The 19578-nt window shown below is 50.6% G+C and overlaps 1 protein-coding gene across 2 annotated transcripts in view; it reads left to right on the plus strand.

The window, feature by feature from the left end:
• The window catches only part of PTPRN2 (protein tyrosine phosphatase receptor type N2), a 720648-nt gene that overhangs the window by 644241 nt on the left and 56829 nt on the right, over positions 1-19578 (plus strand). For both annotated transcript variants that reach the window (XM_055335454.1, XM_055335455.1), the window contains exon 15: positions 12683-12830. In XM_055335454.1, the coding sequence (XP_055191429.1) occupies positions 12683-12830 (148 nt within the window). The remainder of the gene's footprint in view (positions 1-12682; positions 12831-19578) is intronic.

Consider the following 19578-nt stretch of genomic DNA (forward strand, 5'->3'; position numbering starts at 1 on the left):
CATAGCCCAGGGAAGCTGTGGAAATTGCATTTTGAGATGTATCAAAGCGGACTTATGCTTCAGACTTGCATGCAATTTACCATTAATGAAGCCAGAGATGGAAGCCTCAAATCTATAATTATTACTTACTATTTGAATGACAAGCAAAGAATTTTATCAGCAGAGTTTTAAATGAAAGGGGATTAGCAGCTAATGTTGAAATTGTTAATCTTTCTTATGAAAATAATTTCGAAGAAAATGTTTTAGTGGAAAGAGAGGTTTGAGGGACACATGTGCCATTAAAGCAGCCACTTTCTGCTACTCTGTATGAATTTGTCCCTGTTGACAGCAGGGTGCAAATATTTTTGAAAGTGAATGAATATTTTATAGGCTCCAGAGCTGCTCATGCATTCCAGGAATGGATTATGTAATACTTCCGAATATCCCAGCAAAGGTGAGAGAGTCTGTAAACCAGCCAAGGGAAAGGAGCCACAGCTGAAACAAATCAAAATATATGAGACTATTCTAAAATAAATGGAAACTTGTCTAATAGTAGAGAAACCTGCCTTTCCCCACTTCTGAGTGCTCATTTAAGATTATAAATAGTAAATATTGTTAAATGGAGCCCTGGTATCCGTTCATCCAGGAGGATTTCCTCCTTGGCGATGCTGCCGTGGTTCTGTCACCTTCAACTCAGGTGCCCCCCACGCAGGGCCAGCCTTAATGTCAGGGTTCGCCAAGCTGTCGCCCATTCTCAAGCCTGGGACTCAGACAACAAATATTTATTGACCACCAAGGCTGTGCCAGGCTCCATGCCAGCAGTGCAGAGACTGTAAGAAGTGAAATAATTGGCCTCTTGGGAGTACCTAAGATGTATCTTATATTTATTTCTTTGTCCTGATTTTTCCCACTGAGCTAATGGCATGGACTAAAATACTAAGTTGATAGCACCATCTGGTTAGACCCAGTGTCGCTATGAACAGGAGGTTCACTGTTCAGGTTTCTAGAAGCCCAGGAAGCTTGGTGTGGAAGGCACGGCCCCTGGGCTTCAGGCCCTGCTGGAGCCATGTGCTGACAGGCGGGCAGGTGGCCCCCAGGGGCTCCCTTGTCATTCCCGGACAGCTCTGAGCTGCCCTCTATGTGGCGCCCAGGGAGCCCAGGCAGGTGGTGATCGGTGATACTGAAGTGTTCTCTCTTTGCTTCCTAAAAAGTCTCATTTCCTCAAACCTGTTGCATTCTTGGTTTCCACCTTTAAAATATTCTTAAAAATATGTTTTGGTGCACTGATGCCATCGTCCTGCTCCAGTTTACGGATCTCCCTGGAATTGTTTAGTGTCATCGGGGAAGCAGGTCACAATGGCAGTGATGACCCAGGGCACCATGGCAGGCCCTCGTGGGCTGCTGGCACTGCCATGCTGGCGTCCATGGGTGCCACGTGATTGCACACCTTTGTCTGTGTTTTAGGATTGCCTTACTCATGGACACATACATCAGAGCAGTCCAGGTTAATATAGTTGTTTGATTTTACATTTTGAATTTTGGGTTAAGCCCTTGGCTGTTAATTTTCTGCGGTACTTTAGAGGCACTACTGTGATGTCGACAACCAGGTAGTGCTATCAACTACCTGGGCATTTCGTCCAGGTGACAGAAGGACAAAGGTCAATGGAAACACCAAGAGTGTTGATGGAATTTCTCAGATTTTACCTCAACCTTTGACTTGGGGTAGATGAAGGCCATGACCTTGCTTCTCAGACCAGATCCATAGGCCCTTGCCCTGCTGCAGTTGAGCCAGTCGTGGAATATTTTACAGACTGAATGATTATAGAAATTCAGGCATATAAGGGAGAACAGCTTGGATAATCAAATGAGCAATCTCTATCAAATAGACTAAAATCCTCTAATTTGCTCCGTGAGTGAATCCTGGCAGTTCCGCCTCTAGAATAGATGACACCCCCACCCGCATCTCCGAGCCCCCCCCCCCCCCGCCCTCATCAGCCCCCAGGCTCATGTGTGGATGGCCCCTGCCTGGAGCGACAATGACCTTTCAAAATCGCTGTCACCATTATGTGCCCCTTTGCTGAAAACACTCTGGTGGCTTCCCACTGTACTCACTGCAGGCCTCAGATGCCTGCAATCTGCCCCCACCCCCACCCCCGACCTGGGGCCCAGGCTCTGGCCACTGCCCCGCCTCCCACCCCTGCCTCAGGCTGGCCTGGCTTTCTCTCTGGTTCTGGACTGTGCCAGACCCATTCCCGCCCGGGCTCTCCACCTGGCTGCTCTGTCTCCCTGTGATGCCCCCAGGGGCTTTGTGTCATGAGCCCTTCCTGTCCTGCAGGATGTCCTCAGGACTCAGCCCTGCAGAGGGGTCTCCCTTCCTGTGATCTGACCCCCTGCTTCCCGCACCCCTCACTTCTTTGTTGTGTGTTCCTACCGCGTTACTGTTATCTTTCTAATGTGTGTGTTTATTTTGTATGTGGTCTGTTCTCCACCTGAACAAACCAACCCCATGAGGACAGAGTCTTTCCTGGGTCCTTGGAACACACCAGTGCCCTGGCTCTTCCGACATGCTAACTACGTGAATAACAGAGGAATAAATCACTAACCCACCAACACAGGGGCAGGAGTCTGAAATAGTGTGGCTCGGGTCTGTCTTCTACAGTGAGAGGAGGACTTCAGCTTTCACTCATGATGTCAAGGACCCTCGTTGCCCTAAATTTAAACATCAGTACCCATACACGTGTGGAAAATATGGTATAATTCTCTCGATTATTTTCCATTGCTTGTAAGTATTTATCTTTGTATGTTAAGCTGTGTACACATAACCTTAATTTCTAAGATGTTAAATGAGGTAAGATTCAGAAAATTACTTATAAAGCTGGTGGAGCTCCTTGGAGAGTGACATCCTGAAGCCCAGAGCAGCGCACTTGCTGCTACCGCATGTGGCTCCCCCCTCGGTCTCTCTGCAGAGAGCGAGGCGCCCGCATGCACATGTGGAGCACTGCGTCATGCTGCACGGCGCCCCGCAGGAAGCAAACCTCCTCCCTCTGTCTTGCTTAATAAGAGGAGGTGCAAAGGACCGACCTGCTTATTTCTTGAAGTTTATTCATCAGAACCTGCCCGGGACAGATTGTGTTCGTTATTAACACTTGCCATCGAGATTTCCGTCATAAGTCTTCAGAAAGTCGTGGTTTTCTTTTTCTCCACGTCTGTCAAGTGACGCTTAGTGGAAGTCACACACATATTCGATGAGCGGGTGTCATTCCCGCAAGCAGGGGGTCTTCCCAAGGAGGCCGGGCTCCATCCAGCACCCAGGAAGCCCATCCTGCCGCTTGGTTGCTCACTCACTGATTCCGGGAAATGCCCTGCAGTCTCTTTCATCCCTGGTCAAGACCTCAGTATTGTTAATACGATTTCTTGTGACTCTGGACTTTGTTCTAGTTGTAGAAAACCAAGACCTGAGACTCTAATAAAGCTCCCAATTAGTTAAAGTCTGCATAACTCAGATTCAGTTTGTTGTCACATGCCTTTCACTGGTGGCTTTGCAGAGATGCACCTTGCATTCTCTCTGACCCTCCAAAAGCCCAGGGAATGCCGGCCCCAGACACTCCTGCCTAGGGGGGCTTCCCAGTCGTTCTTTGAAAAACATGACATTTTCTTTACAGCTTTTATTTTCCTAGTTCTTGCATGTGTTTTATTTTTCAATTACGAAGAAGGATCTTTAAATACAACAGAGAATTCAGTGTTCACAGCCTCAAAGCCAGCATGTTTTATTTTCTGTCCATTCTGCCCGTCGTTCTGTCACCACGTCCACTCCCTTCTGCGCCTGAGCTGAGTGTGTGAGCCAGGCACTCCCTCTCCGAGCCTTGAACTTTTCTCCACTGTGTCCACAATTTTATCTTCCCGTCCAGACCCCAGTCTGCTTGGTTACCCTGTGAAGCATGGGAGTGCATGGCTAGGTCGTGGGGAGAGAGCTCTGAGAACAGCTTTCAGGGACTCCTGCGCTGCAGAGACTGCGTGACCCAGAGAGCTTTCAGAGGGAAAATTTGGGGGAAATGATGTCAGTTCACACTTGCTGGTGAAGCTAGTTCTGCTCACATGATGCTCCTGCAGGTCAACTTCACCGGGATAAACAAGGCGAGTTACTCACTGCAAATATGCGTGGAACATTTCCCTCCTCAAAACGAATTTCCATGGAAACGATTCTTAAAATGCAATAAAAAGGAGGAGAACCACGTGGCCTTTCATTTATTCCTCACGCATACTTCTTTAGGTTTTTTGTACACATGACCCAGAGGCTGAATGCCAAACTGTGTTTGCTTTTCCCGAGTCAACTCCGTCTTGACAACACAGGAACATGCTTTGAGTTGGCCTTTTCTGGGTCTGTTTTTTTTTTTTGCCGTTTTAAAGGCAAAACATTGTCTATCTGCTGTATGTTTGCAGAGCCGGAGCAATGCGTATTGTAACCACCTAGTGAGACCAGCAGCCCCGTGGCAGGTGAGAAGTGCAGAGGTTGGGAACGTTGAAGAGACACGCCTGGCAGGCAGATGGTGCCCTTGGCGTGGGGCCTCACTCGTGGCTCTGTCATTTCACAGTCAGGGGCAATTTGAATATAATCGTGTGGTTTATGATTTCTGTTTCTAGCAAATCTTTTCTAAGCTGAGAAAACTACCCTCTGATCATTTAACTAGATCTGTCCTCTTTTGAGTTTGAATGTGCTGTTTTGAATTCCTAATTTTGAATTTCAAGTATCTTCAGATGCCCCCTCATAATGTTAATGAGTAACATATAAAGCGTGTCAGATGCAGCGCTGTGCACACGGGCAGAGCCTCTTTCCTTACCAAGCCGCCAGCTGACACTGCGGCTCCCAGGCTGTAGAAGTGAAGTCAGGACAGTGGACCCTACCAGAGTTCTCCTTTCCTCTTTTCGTATTTTCTGCTCAGAATTCAAACCTCTTACTGTGGGAATTCAAACATTTAACATAAACATTTCCCTTTAATGTATTAATGAAGACAGCTGGCAATGTTTATTTTTATAGAGAGAAAAAAAGGCCCACCTTTCCCCCAAATGGCAGCAGAAGCAGCTTACTCCCTGCTTTTAAAGGCATTAATCTACCTCTACCTGATTTTAAAGCACGAGCCTTCTGGTCTTCTCATGAGGAAGGGAAAGGTAAATGGGTTGTATTCTTCACTCTGACAAAAGGTTTGATTGTCACATCCATAAAGTCATGTAGTAATGGGCATCAAGGTAAAGAAAGGAATGGGAACAAAGCTTCCCTCATAAAAATCGGGTCTTCCAAAACCCCAGCTTTCTTTACAATACCTTTGCCACAATGGCCAGGTGTTTCCTTCTGGCAGCGTTGTCGTAAAATGAAGTTTGACTGGGATGCTTTCTATTTGCTTCATATCTGAGGACCCACAATGCAGTAGAGGTCTCCAGACACTTGTGAGGACACTGTTTTGTGCTAATGTTGACAGTTTTCGTAGATATTGACTGAGGGGACGTGACGCTGGGCAGATGCCATTTTGCTTATTTCCACGTAGTCCTCCATCCTCGTGAGTGTTGGTATTCCATGAAAGCGACGTGTTTCTACTGTTCTCTTTAATGATGATGAATCCACCTGCGCTTCCTAGCGCCTCACCCCTCCACTGCTGGTGGTAAGGGATGCCAAAGTAGCATATCAATTCTCTGACATTTAACGGAGCTAAACTTTGCTGTTCCTCAGGCCCAGCCAGCCGCTCCACGTGGATTTGGCAGAGGGCCTTTGGAGGCTATAATCTGTGTGGCCCTGGCACTGCGGCCTGGGTACAGACAACCCTTGACAAGCTTGCATGCTCTGTTACCGTGGCACCGAAGGGTGGACATTGGCTTGTCGCAGGTGGTGAAACAGAATCGTTTTAATAAGTGGGATTATTTCCTTAGTGATCCTGGAAACTGGTCCCTGCTGTTGACACTAAACATAAAACGGTGCCCGTGAAACAGTCTCCAATCAGGCCGCGGTCTGAGGGCGCCAAGTCAGAAGCACCACAGGATTAGCACCCTCTTTCCACACTGGAAAATATCTTTTTAATTAGCAGCTTGATTTCACACCTGCCCTTAGGCTGGTGTTTTCCAGTGACACCTCAAGACTGGCCATGAAATACCTCCCTCTCCAAGCAGTAATCAACAAAATGGAGCACGTAGGAGGAGGGGGCGAGTTCTGGAACCATCCGTGATTTCATGGTCGAGTGGGTGCAAACTCAACATGGCAATCTGAGCACGTGTTGGCTCTATCCACACAATGCAGAGACTGAGTTTTTTAGGAAGACCGCTGTCCCTGGTAAATAGAATACAACTGTGAAGCTATGAACTACGTGCTTCAATGGAGCTGCGTGTTACTTACCTCTTTGGTAGTATTTTCGGTGGTGTCGCTACACTCACAGCGATGGCACATCCCCAGCAGTGGCGCCTCTGCAGCTGCTCCTGGACTTCTGCATTCAGGCTGTGCACTACATGGCTGCTATTTCTGAAGATTCACTGGTTATATTTCATTAGGTAACAGGAAGCATTCTCCAGAACACGCAGTGAAGTCACAGAATACAGAAGAGGATTTAAGAGATTCCCTCTTTTTCTGATGAAAAGCTGAGACCCACCATGATCAGCATCCTTCCTGCTTGTATACACTTTATAGTTCAAAAGCAACTTCCCATAGTGACCCCGTCAACCCTCAGAACCACCTTCAGAAATACAAACTATGATCCCCATGTTAAGTAACAGTAAGCTAAGGGTCAGTGAGATGAGGTGGTTTGCCAAAAAGTAGCTGTGTGGGGAGCGACCCTTTGTGTATTACACTGTTGAGAAGGCTTGCAAAATCAAGTCTGGCACCTGCTCCATTTTACTGCTTTCCAATTCAGCAAAAGCTCCTTGAGGCTTTCATAAAGGCTTTGTGGACGGTAGCTAAAATCATCTCCTGAAGATACAAAGTGCTCTTGTGATTATTAATAAAACCTCATCATGCTCCAGAGCATCCCAAATGCCCCATAGTTCTAGAAATTGCTTTCTTAACCTCACAGTGCTGACAATTTGATCAGAAAATGCTGCAGAAAACATTTAAGCTATCTTGACAAATTGTGGACATGTCTCCAAGCAGTAACCTTTTTGTCCCAAAGGTTTGGGATTCTGTGTAATATCATCCCATTAAATGTGGAGGCCACTCAGTTTGTCTGACACACGGACACTCTGTCATCTGGTAGCACATAGTCCTTGTGACCTAGAAAGTGCTTATAGTCTCCCTACCAACGGTGTAGTAGCGTGAGCTAGAAAAACAGATACAAGATGGGGAACTGGACTCATATGAGGGAGATTGAACAGAACCTCTGACTGGGTTAATATCTCATAAAATAGGGCTTATGAAAGCTGGTGTCATTCTTACCAGGCAAAAAAAATCAAAAGAAATGCTGGTTCATCTTCAGCCTGCTGTAATTGCTGATGCCATGGAGCCTGAGGCCAGTATCAGCCAGTGTGTTCCAGTTACTAACTCAGAAAACCCACATTCTGGGACCTGTGGGCTTTTCCCCACAGTTTATCTGGGGATTATCTTTTCTGCAAGCCCATTAACTCTAGGTTCCAGGGAAGTATCAAAATTCAAGAAGGTTTAGACAGCTCCCCACTCAGGACTCATCTAAAACCAGCTTGAGTAAAATCCCCCTGATGGAGTTCTTCCAACCAAGAACCTTTGCACATCCTCTACCTCTGTCACCACAAAATATTAGGGTATAGTGAGAAACTCTAAAAGATTAAAAACATGTTTTCAAATGTTCCTTAAAAACCAGCAGTAGCTATCAAAATTAATTGATCTAAGCTCTTCAAATTGAATCAATACTGACCACCAACTCTTCATTTCATTTACATTTTCAGAGTGTGCATCATGGCAGGATCCCACCTGCACGTGGCCGGTTCCCTTCTACTACTATAAACTAGTTCTATGAACTAGTATTTCTTGTATCCCAGGGCTTTTTTCTTTAAGTTTCAATTCAGAGGTACAAGAGCCTGGAATGGGGGCTGTGTAAAGTAATGTGGGTACCTAACCAGCAGATGCTTACAGCTCCTGGTGCAACAGGTTCTAGAACATCCCTCATCACACCAGTGACAACACCTATTACATCCCAAACAAGAGGCACTTGCTGAGTGCACAGAGTTCACACGATGACAGAGAAGGACTGGAGGAGACAGTGTGCAGCCTACACTCAGAAGGAAGAATAGGAGGGTTGGGGTGGGGGGAGACTTTCTGAACTGTTGTGGTGCCTCCAAGTTCCTAAGGGTGGCATTATATCAGGGGTGCCACAAGGCGTTAGAATGTGGCAGCACCTACTTGGCGTGGATTATAAAGATGCTAGCTGGATAACCCAGAAAGGAAGAAGGAAGTGAGGAAATATACAATGAAACATTCCAAAGTCCTTATGTTACCTTTTGGGGCAATCCTTCCAACTTCAGAAGATTGGAAGGCAATTTTTTGGATGCCATCATTGACATAAAATGTTTATCTGTAGTACAAATTAGTTCTAGAAATTTCCAGGTTATGAGCAGTCATCTAACAAATATTGACTATGGGCCCAAAGCACATGCCAATGAGACATTGGCTCCATTCCCAAAAATCTTAATCTCTTGAGAGGAAGAACATCCTGACACCCCCAAGCTATAGCGCAAAGCAAAACATGATTAATGTCACAGAGACATAGTTTTTAAAATAGTAAGTGTCCAACAGAGAGGGTGGGATTGTAGGAAACGAGGATCAGAGAGGCTGGCAATAGGCACATCCCAGACTCACAAAAGAGGTGGTGGCATTTGCACTGACCTTAAAGTCAGGATAGATTAATTACAGAAGAACCAGCATAAACAAAGTGTAGAGGATGATGGTGATGTGGAGTGGTGTGCAGTGGGGGTGGGGGGGGTGTCCCAAAACATTGACAAATAGTCCTATTGAGATAGAAAGGAGCAGGTTAGTAAAAGCTTAGACAAAGGACTGTGCTAGTCTAGGCTCCATTGGTAGTTTTTCAAATCAATGGTATCGGGACCAGAAGTGGTGATCTGGTTGCTTTGTGAATGAATTGAGAGGCGGATGTGAAGGTAGGGGTGTGGGGAGGAGGCTGCATCAGGGAGTCAAGACAAAACAGCAGTGTCCCAGGCAGCAGACACAAGCTTTGGTATTGCACCTTGCTGCTGGGGGCTTCAGGCTAATGGTTTAACAGATCTAGGCCTTGGCTCCTCTGAATATAAGATGAAAGTTTCATCTCAGCTTCTTTCCAACTCAGACAAGAATGTCCTAATAATATGGATATTGTCCAAAGCTGAAGTGATTGGTGATCAGCACTGAAAAAAAAAAAAAGAAGAAAAGCAGCCCACACACGTGCCAAGAAGAGTAGGGTTTATTGAAGCCTTTTGGTTAGCTCTGGGTAGTGGAGTTATTAGTAGCTTTTGTTTTCATTCTGCTTACTTTCATTTTCTGTTCTTTTCTCTGAATGCTACATGTATAATAAAAATGCGCAGTTTATTTAAAAACTATACCCTCCCGGGGATCCCTGGGTGGTTCAGCGGTTTAGCGCCTGCCTTCAGCCCAGGGCATGATCCTGGGGTCCCGGGATCGAGTCCCACATCGGGCTTCCTGCATGGAGCCTGCTTCTCCCTCTGCCTGTGTCTCTGCTTCTCTCTCTCTCTCTCTGTGTGTCTCTCATGAATGAATAAATAAAATTTTTAAAAAAACTATACCCTCCCACCATCACCACCATTCTCACTCTCACATACACACACATATATAAAACAAAAGTATTAGAATGTCAGTTTTTGAAACAGCTCCAGCTACATGCTCACTCTGGGGGGAAAAACATGAGTAGTGTTTCATCACATGTTAATTTACCTAAGTATTCCAGAAGGTGACTATGTCTGAGGATGGTACTATACCTGTTGTAATTCACACTTCTCACACCCTGGAGAGGCAGGACCTCCCAGGATTAAGCTATTGTGGCAGGTTGTTTTTGTTTTTGTTTAAAACATTATTTTACAACCAAGGCCTAGCTTCCCCACAGACAACATGAAAATATACTCTCGTGTCACAGGTGAAAGCATCTTATCCACAAACATGAAAAAGGAAAGTCGCCAAAACCTTGAACGGGGAAATTATATCAGTTTAATATCATAAATGATATAAAATATTAACAGAACAGATCAAATTGAGATAAGCAGAACATGACCAGAGCAGCATGTGCCAAGAGAAAGAAAAAGTCATCTCAAGTTTAACACAATCAAGTGTATCTTTACGTGACTTTGTTCTCAATCTTAAAAAGCCCATATCTACTTTCCTCCCTCTTACCACCCAAGCTTGCTTACTACAGTCCTACTTTGCATTTACTGCTATAAATTTAGAAGTTCAAGTGAGCTTGCAGCATGATTTCACTTCCCATTGTGGAGGTAATGTGAAAATGTAAATACCTGCCATTTACAGGGATTAAGGTGACATCCAATGCCCCTTTTACAGACGATAGCCCATCTTGAGGAAAGTAACTACAGAAATGCTGAAACCAGGGATCCCTGGGTGGCGCAGCGGTTTAGCGCCTGCCTTTGGCCCAGGGCGCGATCCTGGAGACCCGGGATCGAATCCCACGTCGGGTTCCCGGTGCATGGAGCCTGCTTCTCCCTCTGCCTGTGTCTCTGCCTCTCTCTCTCTCTCTCTTTCTCTGTGACTATCATAAATAAATAAAAAAATTAAAAAAAATTTAAAAAAAAGAAATGCTGAAATCATACACTTCAGCCAAAACTATCCCTCCCCACCAGACCCCTCACGCAGCATATCTTAGCTAGACAGATATTTCACAAAACTTAAATGTGTTATATCATGCAAAAATGTCCTTATTAGAATAATTTTGTGGGACACCTGGGTGGCTTAGCGGTTGAGTGTCTGCCTTTGGCTCAGGGCATGATCCCGGGGTCCTGGGATCAAGTCCCACATCGGGCTCCCTGCAGGGAACCTGCTTCTCCCTATGCCTACATTTCTGCCTTTCTCTGTGTGTCTCTCATGAATAAATAAATAAAATCTAAAAAAAATTTATATTCAATATTCCATAATGATTGTCTCAAACAAAAAGCAGTTTACAGTTGATGTTTTCTGGGTTGGAGCCACTTAAATTCACTTCATCCTCTTGTGAAGAACCCAGAGGGGCTGTCTGGGTGGAGGTCACAGCATAGGGCGCTGGCGAGGAGGGTGGGCAGGCTCCTCTCCTTCAGCTTACAGCAGCTGGAGGCTCTGTTCCTGAGGATGGCATGTGCCTCAGAGGGTCATGAGTATGTCACAGAAAAGCGTTCAGTGAGTGACTCGTGTGGCTCTCTGCCAGCTACACAAAAGGCCATCCACTGGTTTCTTCCGTGGCTCCAGCAGGGGCCACAGAGGATAGGTGACAGAACCCGAGGCCCGGCTTCTGGTCACAGCCCATTGCTGGCCCTCCTGGTGATGTGGGCAGGGTGTCCCCATCACCCCCTACCTGCTGAATCAGGCAGAACCTGCAGGTGATGCCTTCTCACCCACAGCGCCCACCCAGGGCAGCGGCTTTCCATGATTTGCAGACCAGCATGGGTATAGTTGGTATTCGTTAAGTGAAAACACAAAACAAGTCAACTCTAGTCCAAACCGTGGTAAGAGCAGGAAGCCAACGAGACCGATGTGCGTTCCCTTTTCCGGTGCACCAAGCCCAGAGCAGCTGCCAGGGCAGAGACGGGGCAGGCCCAACCTGGCCAGGTGCTCCCCAGAGTGAGAGGACAGTGAGGGCCTGCAGGGGCTCAGGGGGCTCAGGTACCAGTCCCTGACACAGGTGCCTAACCATAGGGACCTGGACCTATGTGTGCGTGTATTATTCTGTTTGTGGATATAGCTGAACACCTGTGTCCATACCCAACACATTGAAGACCCACGAACAAGGTGTCCCAGGGCAGGACCACCATTTCCATCAGGCTGGGGTTTGGCTTTTCCTTAAAGTCATGATCATTTCTCAGCTGCACAGATGGGGATGGGCAGGGACACACAGACAGGGCTGGCCAGCATGGAGGTCTTTGTGGGAGGGAACACTCTGGAAGCGTTTCCTTGTCTGCTTCTGGTGATCACTACTGATAGACCAGCGTCCAGAAAAATGAAGATCCGTGCAGCTGGCGGTCAGGCTATCGGGTTCCATTGTTTTTGGTGTTGTTATTTTACCACTACAAGCTGTTTAACATTTTGCACACATCTGAGCAGTCCTGTATATTAAATACATCACACCCACTGGATTCAGAAAAGTGGGTCAATTATAAGACGGCTTCTGTGTAGACACATTACCTACACCAGCTTTGGGGGAGTTGCTGGGATCTGGTCTACCCGGTGTCCTCCTTTTTCACAGTCAGCTCATAATTGCTGACAAGGCCACGTCCCCATATCAGTGTTCTTGCCGCCCAGGCTCTGTACCCAGAATGAACATGTCACAAACACCTGTAAACCAAACAGCAAAATATGTGAAGAGCCTTTCCCACATTTGTGCATCTGGCTGGTCTGTGTCTTTCCTGGATCTGGAAGGAAGCAGCTTCCTAACTCATGCACTCAGGGGAGCGAGGGCTGTGACCTCTGTGGGCTGCAAGCATGTCCCAGGTCACGCCAGGGACCCGACGTTGCTGTAGGCAGCAATCCCTGACCATCTGCTTTCCATTTCAGGCCTACATGGAGGACCACTTGAACAACAAGAACCGGCTAGAGAAGGAGTGGGAGGCGCTCTGTGCCTACCAGGCCGAGCCCAACAGCTCGCTCGTGGCCCAGAGGGAGGAGAATGTGCCGAAGAACCGCTGCCCGGCGGTGCTGACCTGTACGTAGCCAGTGTGGGGCTCCTGGGCCATGGTGGGGTGGGAGATGGGGAGGTGGGTGCTGGGTAGGGCTGGGCTGTACCTTCCCATTCTCTCTTGTGTCTCTGCTGCTGTTCTCGTGGCTGTGAGGCTGTCCCCGGCCTAAAAATGGAATCAGTTTCTTCCGTAGTGGTCCAGTAGCACAGCCCAGGGTTGAGGATGTTGACATCCCAACCAACACTTGCTCTGTTTGCCATTACTGCATAATTTGAGAGTCATTTCTTAGTCTCATTGAGCCTCCTCTCTGCCTGTAATTGGGATCCCCCCCGTTGTCCTTGAGATCCTCAGGCCCTGAGGACAGCAAGCACAGCGCCTATCACACTGCGGGCACAACGTGGGTGGTGGTGGTAGCAGTGACCTTGCAGCCGCACGCTTATCCCAACACTCGTGTGGAGGACCCCCTCCCCAGCTGGGAATCACCCACAGAAAGAGACACAGAATGACGCCAGTTCTTTAAAGCCTGAGGCCACCTGCATGGAGTAGGAGACAGGCTCATATCATGTGTGGTGTGTTCCATAAGTGACATCCAGATGGACAGGCCCACAGAGGATGCAAACAGACCGGCTCAGCCTGCACCTCCCCAGCCACCAGGGCTCCTTCCCTTCTCGTGTCGCTTAGTAAACGCAGCAACCTCCGTTGTTCTAGCAGGTTCCAGGCCGGGCCTGCACTCTGATTAGTGCACGAGCCCACCCTGCAGAGAGGAAAGGGTTGTGAGCTGTGTTTATGACCCGAGTGCTGGACATCAACAGACACTCACCGAATGCTGACTGCGTGAGCAGCAAACGTGCATGCGGAGTTACCCCGTGGCCATCCTAGTGACTGCAGACAACACGTACTCGTGCATGCCTCGAACATCATGCCACGTTTGTTGTCGGCTGACAGTTTGGAGGGCACATCAAAGCCACGCTCTCTGCAAGATCAGGATCCACGGAGGGGAAGGGCGCCCCTCCCCTCCCGCTGTGTCCCATATGCTGTGTCCCGGCCCTTCAGAGCTTGGTGCCCCCCCAGAGCCAGGGCTCAAACCTTCTCCTGACCCCCCCAACCTGGCCCCGCAGAGGCCAAGATGGATGTTCTGACGGTAAATGGCGGGGATCTGATCCAAGTTTACAGGTCCACAAGATTAAAAGCTGGCCCCTTGTGTTGCCTTGGACACTAAGAGGCACTGCAGACCCTTGAAAGCTGAATGCATGTCTGGGCATGATTTTTTCTAACAGTTCAGTGGGGATTCAGGCCAGGCCCTCTGCTTTCATGAGATCTGGGGGTTTTCCCTGAAGAGCTTTGAAAACAGGAGCTTTTATATCTAGAAAAAAATAACAAAAACCTGCAGTTGACTGACATATTTATTAAGTACCTACTGTGTGCATTGGGGGGGGGGGGCACTGACAGATGCTGGGCTGTGTGATGATCTAATGGGCCTGCAGATGACCTGAGCTGTGAGGGGGAGGCCTCCACCTGTGTCTTGAACACTTGCTGTTCAGGGCAGATGGATGTGCAGCAGGCTTCGCTGGCGCATCTCCTTGGGTCGGTTGCATACGTGGACCGTCAGGCGCCCTGTGGTTAAATGTTAAAATTCAGAGCCTCTCCCCCAACAGTGCAAACGCAGACCGCGGTGGCAGGTGCCCGCTGGCTAGGCCCTCAGGGACAGCAGAGCATCCTGCCGCATGGCCCCAGGAGCCCTGACCCCCGCCCTTTGACCAGAGCCTCCTTCTCCTCCTCGTGGTGCTGGGGTGAGGTGGCCGGCACCCCCGCCGCAGTGGCCTGGCTCAGGACTCCTCACCATCTGCCGGTCCTGGAAGTCAGGGCTTCAGAAGCATTCTCGTGATGACCCCCAGGGACCCCCAGGGACCCCTGTGCCCTCCACGCCTGCACCCTGTCCACTTGTAGGGGGAGCCTTCCCACGGATTTCAGCTGTGCCCCTTCCCAGGCAGGACGTGAGGGGGACGGCGTGGACCTTCTTGGTCTCGCCAGGATCCACCGGAGGTCACTGCCTGCCCTTTCTGAAATCCTGCTTCCCGTGGTCAGGCGCTCACTCTGTGGTGCAGAAGCGGCTCCGTGGTGGACGTGCAAGGTGTTGAGAAGAGTGGGCTTCCTGTACCCCCGGCCCCCACAGGCCCGTGCTGATGTCCATCGGCACAGAATGTACTCCTCCCCGGTGTCCCCCTGCTGTTGCTGGGGGGGGGGGGAGCCAGCTGCCCCTGCAGCTGCTTCCTGCGCTGAGACCCTCAGCTCCCCCATTGCCTGGTATGGGGCCTTGGATGCATTGGGCCAGGACCTCCGTGGCCGGGCCTCCCGTCCTCCTGCTTCCATGCCTCCCCCTGCGAGGACGCGCTCCTGCAGTGGTTCCTCCACCCAGGAAAGTGCCTGCTTGAATCCACGATGCATGCCTGTTGGCATCCACAGTCTACCAGCTGGACTCTTGGGGCTTCCCACTGCCCCCGTGCCCACCTCAGATGCCTCTCCTGCCTCCTGGAGCTCAGCCCTGCAGGTCCTGTGGGAAACTCAAAAGTGGCCAGGACTTGGACCCTGCCAACCCGACAGCCTGGACCTCCCAGCTACTTCTTCCAAACTATCTCTAAAGGAGAATTTATGAGGTGATTAACTGGCACTGTGTCATCACAGAAGTTTAAAGAATCTCAGGCGCTTTCTAAATGTGTTTGAATTTTTAACAAGGATTATGCAATATTCTGCTCATCTGCTCTTTAAATTAAGAACAGGAATATGGTGCTATTTTGGTGCATCATCTTAAACAAAAAATATGTATATATATATTTTTAATTTTGTGTGACAAAGACAAGACCAAGAAATAGGTGGAGACCCGGGAATACGTAGAGGGGAGAGCACAGAGTGAGCAGCTCAGGACGCAGAGATGTGGAGACAGAGTGAAGGACACCCCACACAGAGCTGCCCCAGTTTGGCTTTTTGGGGCTTTGTTGCTAAGTGACCCCTGCTCAGCCTGGCAGCGGGGCCAGGCGGGGGTGAGGGCAGACCCCGAGAGCAGGGCAGCCGTAGGCTCAGCCACTCGTGAACACTGCCCCCTGAGCAGAGCAGGTGCTGCCCCTGCCCGGGGAACCCGTGTGAGGCCTATGCCCCGAGCCCCTGGGGAGGCGGGCATCACCCCGCACTTCATAGATGACAACCCAGGAACTTAAACCCATGCCCGCTGCTGGGGTCCATGTGTGCTTGTGCCCTCACCCGGGTCGGAAAAAAATGCGCAAAAATGTCAAACTTCCTCAGAGATGAATACCCCAAATTCACACATGACGCCAGAACTTTGAGCCCTGCTTCCCTTAGAACACACGGGAAGTCCTTTCCTTCCAAACAAGCCTTTGATTTACAAGGGTTTTTCTCAATGAGTCTCTGCAGTCTCCCCATGGAGGAGGGACCTGGGTCAGCCAGGGACCCTGGGTCTGCCGGTCACCAGGGGTCAAGGGATGCCTCCCAGGTCTTACGTGGGACCTCTGCCCTCATGTGAAGGGCTCTGCACACACGTCACCCCGATGAGGAGGTTCCTGGGCCCAAGACACTCCTGCACTCCTGACACAGCAGCCGTGGTGAGTGTCGGAGCCGCGAGTCCGCTGGCGTGGAACAGAAGATGACCGGCCAACCGCTGCATCACAGGCCAGAGGAGGCAGAAGTGGCTTTTTGGGTTTGGAGCTTTGTCTTTAAGGAATGCCAGGAAGAGGCAGAAATGGCGTTTCAGGAGACAAGATGTGGTCCTGGCAGGGCCGTGTCCCGAGGGGCCTGGGAGGGGTGTTCCTCCCTGTCCCCACCTGCCCCAACGCCGCCGCCTCTGAGAACAGGGCAGCAGTGACCGTCGGCACCAGTGAACCCCTCAAAGCTCATTACTCGTTCCCTGGAGCAGAGCCCAGCTGCCCCCACGGCTCAGCGTTTGCCACCCAGTGCTGCATAAGGGCCCAGAGTCGGGGGGCCCAGGGCAGGTGCAGGGCCGGGGCCTTTGACGACGGCCGGCAGCTGGCCCAGCCTCCTCTGGACAAGCGCCATTTCCTGGGCCAGAGCGATCTGCCGTGGCTCCTCCGAGGGCCTAGGGCAGCAGGTGTGGGCTCGCATCACAGGCCACGAGGTTGGCTCATGTCTTCTGTCACCGGGTCCCCAAGCCCCACCCGTCCTTGCAGACGTGCTTTAGAGGCGCTCTGCATTCCTCTCTGGCAGCAGATCCTCGTTCAGAAACAGGAAGATTTTGGTTCTGGGCTCAACGTAGAAGCAACCCTGTCTCGGCTTTCTGCTGTCCACACATTTTATAAACGTTTATGTGTCTCTGAGTCATCCGTAAAAGCACCTCCGGCAGGTCCACAAGGGGCGCTGCCCCACACAGGCCCCCATCATGCAGACGCAGGCCCATGCCGGGACGGCCGGTGGCTGTTTGTGCTGCTCCTCGAGTGCTCGCACAGCAGCCACGGGGGAACGAGCGGCAGACCCTGTCTTCACGAGCCTGGGGAGGCTCTGGTTGCATGTTCCCCATGGCAGGAGAAGAGCCAGAGCTGGAGAAGCTGAAGCAGCTTGCTCGGGGCCGGCCTCCTGACCACCAGCCGACTGCGCAGCAGCCACACCGACCAGGGCGGTTCCTGTGGGCAGCCCTGCAGCCCTTTGCAAGCAAGGGACGTCACGGGCGTGGCAGGGTTTTCCTCCACACGCCTTGCTATGGAAGTTCTGAAATGCTCAGGGAGAAATGACCGCAGGGTCCCTGACACACCACCACCCAGACTCCTGGCTGCCAGTCAGGACATGGCTGATTCTGCTCAACGTGTGTGTATCCTCTGTTTGTTTTTTTAGCTAAACTATTTCAAAGTTTTAGGCTTCGTGACACTACGTAAAAACGTTAGTCTGCGCCTCCTAGAAGTGAGCGCGTTCTCCACCGTTACTGCAGCCCTGTTGTTACAACTAAGAACGTGAGCTGTAGCTCCCCGACAGCACCCGATCCCTGCCCATCTTCAGGGTCCCCGGCATCCTGGTCACCTCCCAACAGCCATTTGTTTGTCTACCATGACCCGACCGAGGCTCATCACCTTTGGATTGTACACCTCCGTAGTCTCTTTGAAACAACCCCCGTTTGTTTCCTGACGTGACTTGTCCTGAAGGAAGCTGCTGTCCTACTGACCACGTTCCCATTCCCGTGCTACAGATGGGCCTGTTGGGAGGCCAGCGGGAAGCGCACCTGCCAGGGTGCAGGCCCGCTGTCCCCTGCCCACCCCCTTTGTGGCCACACAGCCAAGGCACAAGGCCCAGGGACACCGTGAGGTTGACAGCATCTGGGCCAGTCTCCACGTGGCTGCCGTGAACATGAGCAGTGAGCGTGCTCCTGTGTCCTTTCCTGGAAGACGGGCGGTCAGTGAGTGGTGTCCACCCACCCCCTGCCAACCCTGCCCCCTTCTCTGTGCCTCCTGGTCGCAGCAGAACCATGATCCAACCCGTTTGGTCTACACTGCCTGTTACGATGCCTTCACTCACACCAGCAGAGGTTCTGTCCCCAGTGAGATCTTTAGGTTTTAAACAAACACAGTGAAGAAGACTGTTTCTGTCACCAACCCACTGAAGACGTCAGCCTGCCTGATGCTGATCCTGTGAGGTTTGTGCCCACATGTGCCCCCGTCCTGACGTGCGTCTGCACACAGCTCCCTCTCCTCAGGGCCTGGCTCTCCTCTCCATACTTGGGATATTGGAGGTTGTGCCTCGGAGTGTGATACTGAGGATTTCCATCTCCCTGTGGCCGGGCTCCCTTCCAGAGCCCCTGGCACAAGGTTCTCTCATCTGCTTACAGGAAATGTCCAGCCAGTGTTTTCTTTCTTGGCAGCCTAACACTTTCAGAGAAGTTGGCCGCTCTGCACTCAAGGTCACCATCCATTTAGCAGGTTTTTTTCCTTATTAGAATTCAGTGCAGGTGAGAAGTGGCACCGGTGCCTGGTGGACTCCTAGAATGCAGGTGTCAGCAGGGAGTCTGGATTTAAAGCTGCACTTCCCCTTCCTAACCCCATGCTCCCCTCCTTCCTTCCCCCTCTGCTTCCCCCCACCTCTGCTCCTTGTCCACGTCACTCCCATTGGCTTGGAGGGCCCCATTCCCATAGCACAATGAGGTGTCCAGCAAACCGTGGCCTTCCTTCAGCTCAGAGGCTGACCTCGCCCACACGGTGCCTTCTGAACAGGGTTAGGAGAGCATCACCCACCTGGCCACACGGTCCGTAACAGGCGGGGGAACCTGGGATCACAGAGCCCGTTTGCTTTCAGGAGAGGCCCTGAGTCTCCAGTGGATTGTATGTCAGTTTGCTGAGCGCAGCCAGCGGAGCAGTGGCCCCAAGATGCCCATGTTCCAGCCTCCCAGATGCTGTTACTGTGTCCTTGCGAGGGAGGGGGATTTACATGGCAGACAGGACAAGGGTCTACTGATCAGTGGACATTGACTTAGGGCAGGGGTGCGTGCAGGAGGAAGGCCAAGGGGAGAGGCTGCAAGCCAGGAACATGGGCGCATCTCAGCCAGAGAAGGCAAGGAGGCGCCTTCTCCCTGGACCCTCAGGACCAGCCTGCCTGCATCTCGATTAAAACTCACTTTAGGCTTCTGACTGCAGCCATGTAATGAGTGACTGTCAGGTGTCTGCAGCCAGATGTACCTGGCCTGTCCACGCCTCTGCCCACCATGCTCTCCTCACCCAGCTGCCGTAGCTCCCACAGGGGACCGTGGAACCGTGTCTCTGTGCAGAG

Source organism: Nyctereutes procyonoides, unplaced genomic scaffold (assembly GCF_905146905.1).
Source record: "Nyctereutes procyonoides isolate TBG_1078 unplaced genomic scaffold, NYPRO_anot_genome, whole genome shotgun sequence".
In the NCBI taxonomy this organism is placed as follows: domain Eukaryota; kingdom Metazoa; phylum Chordata; class Mammalia; order Carnivora; family Canidae; genus Nyctereutes; species Nyctereutes procyonoides.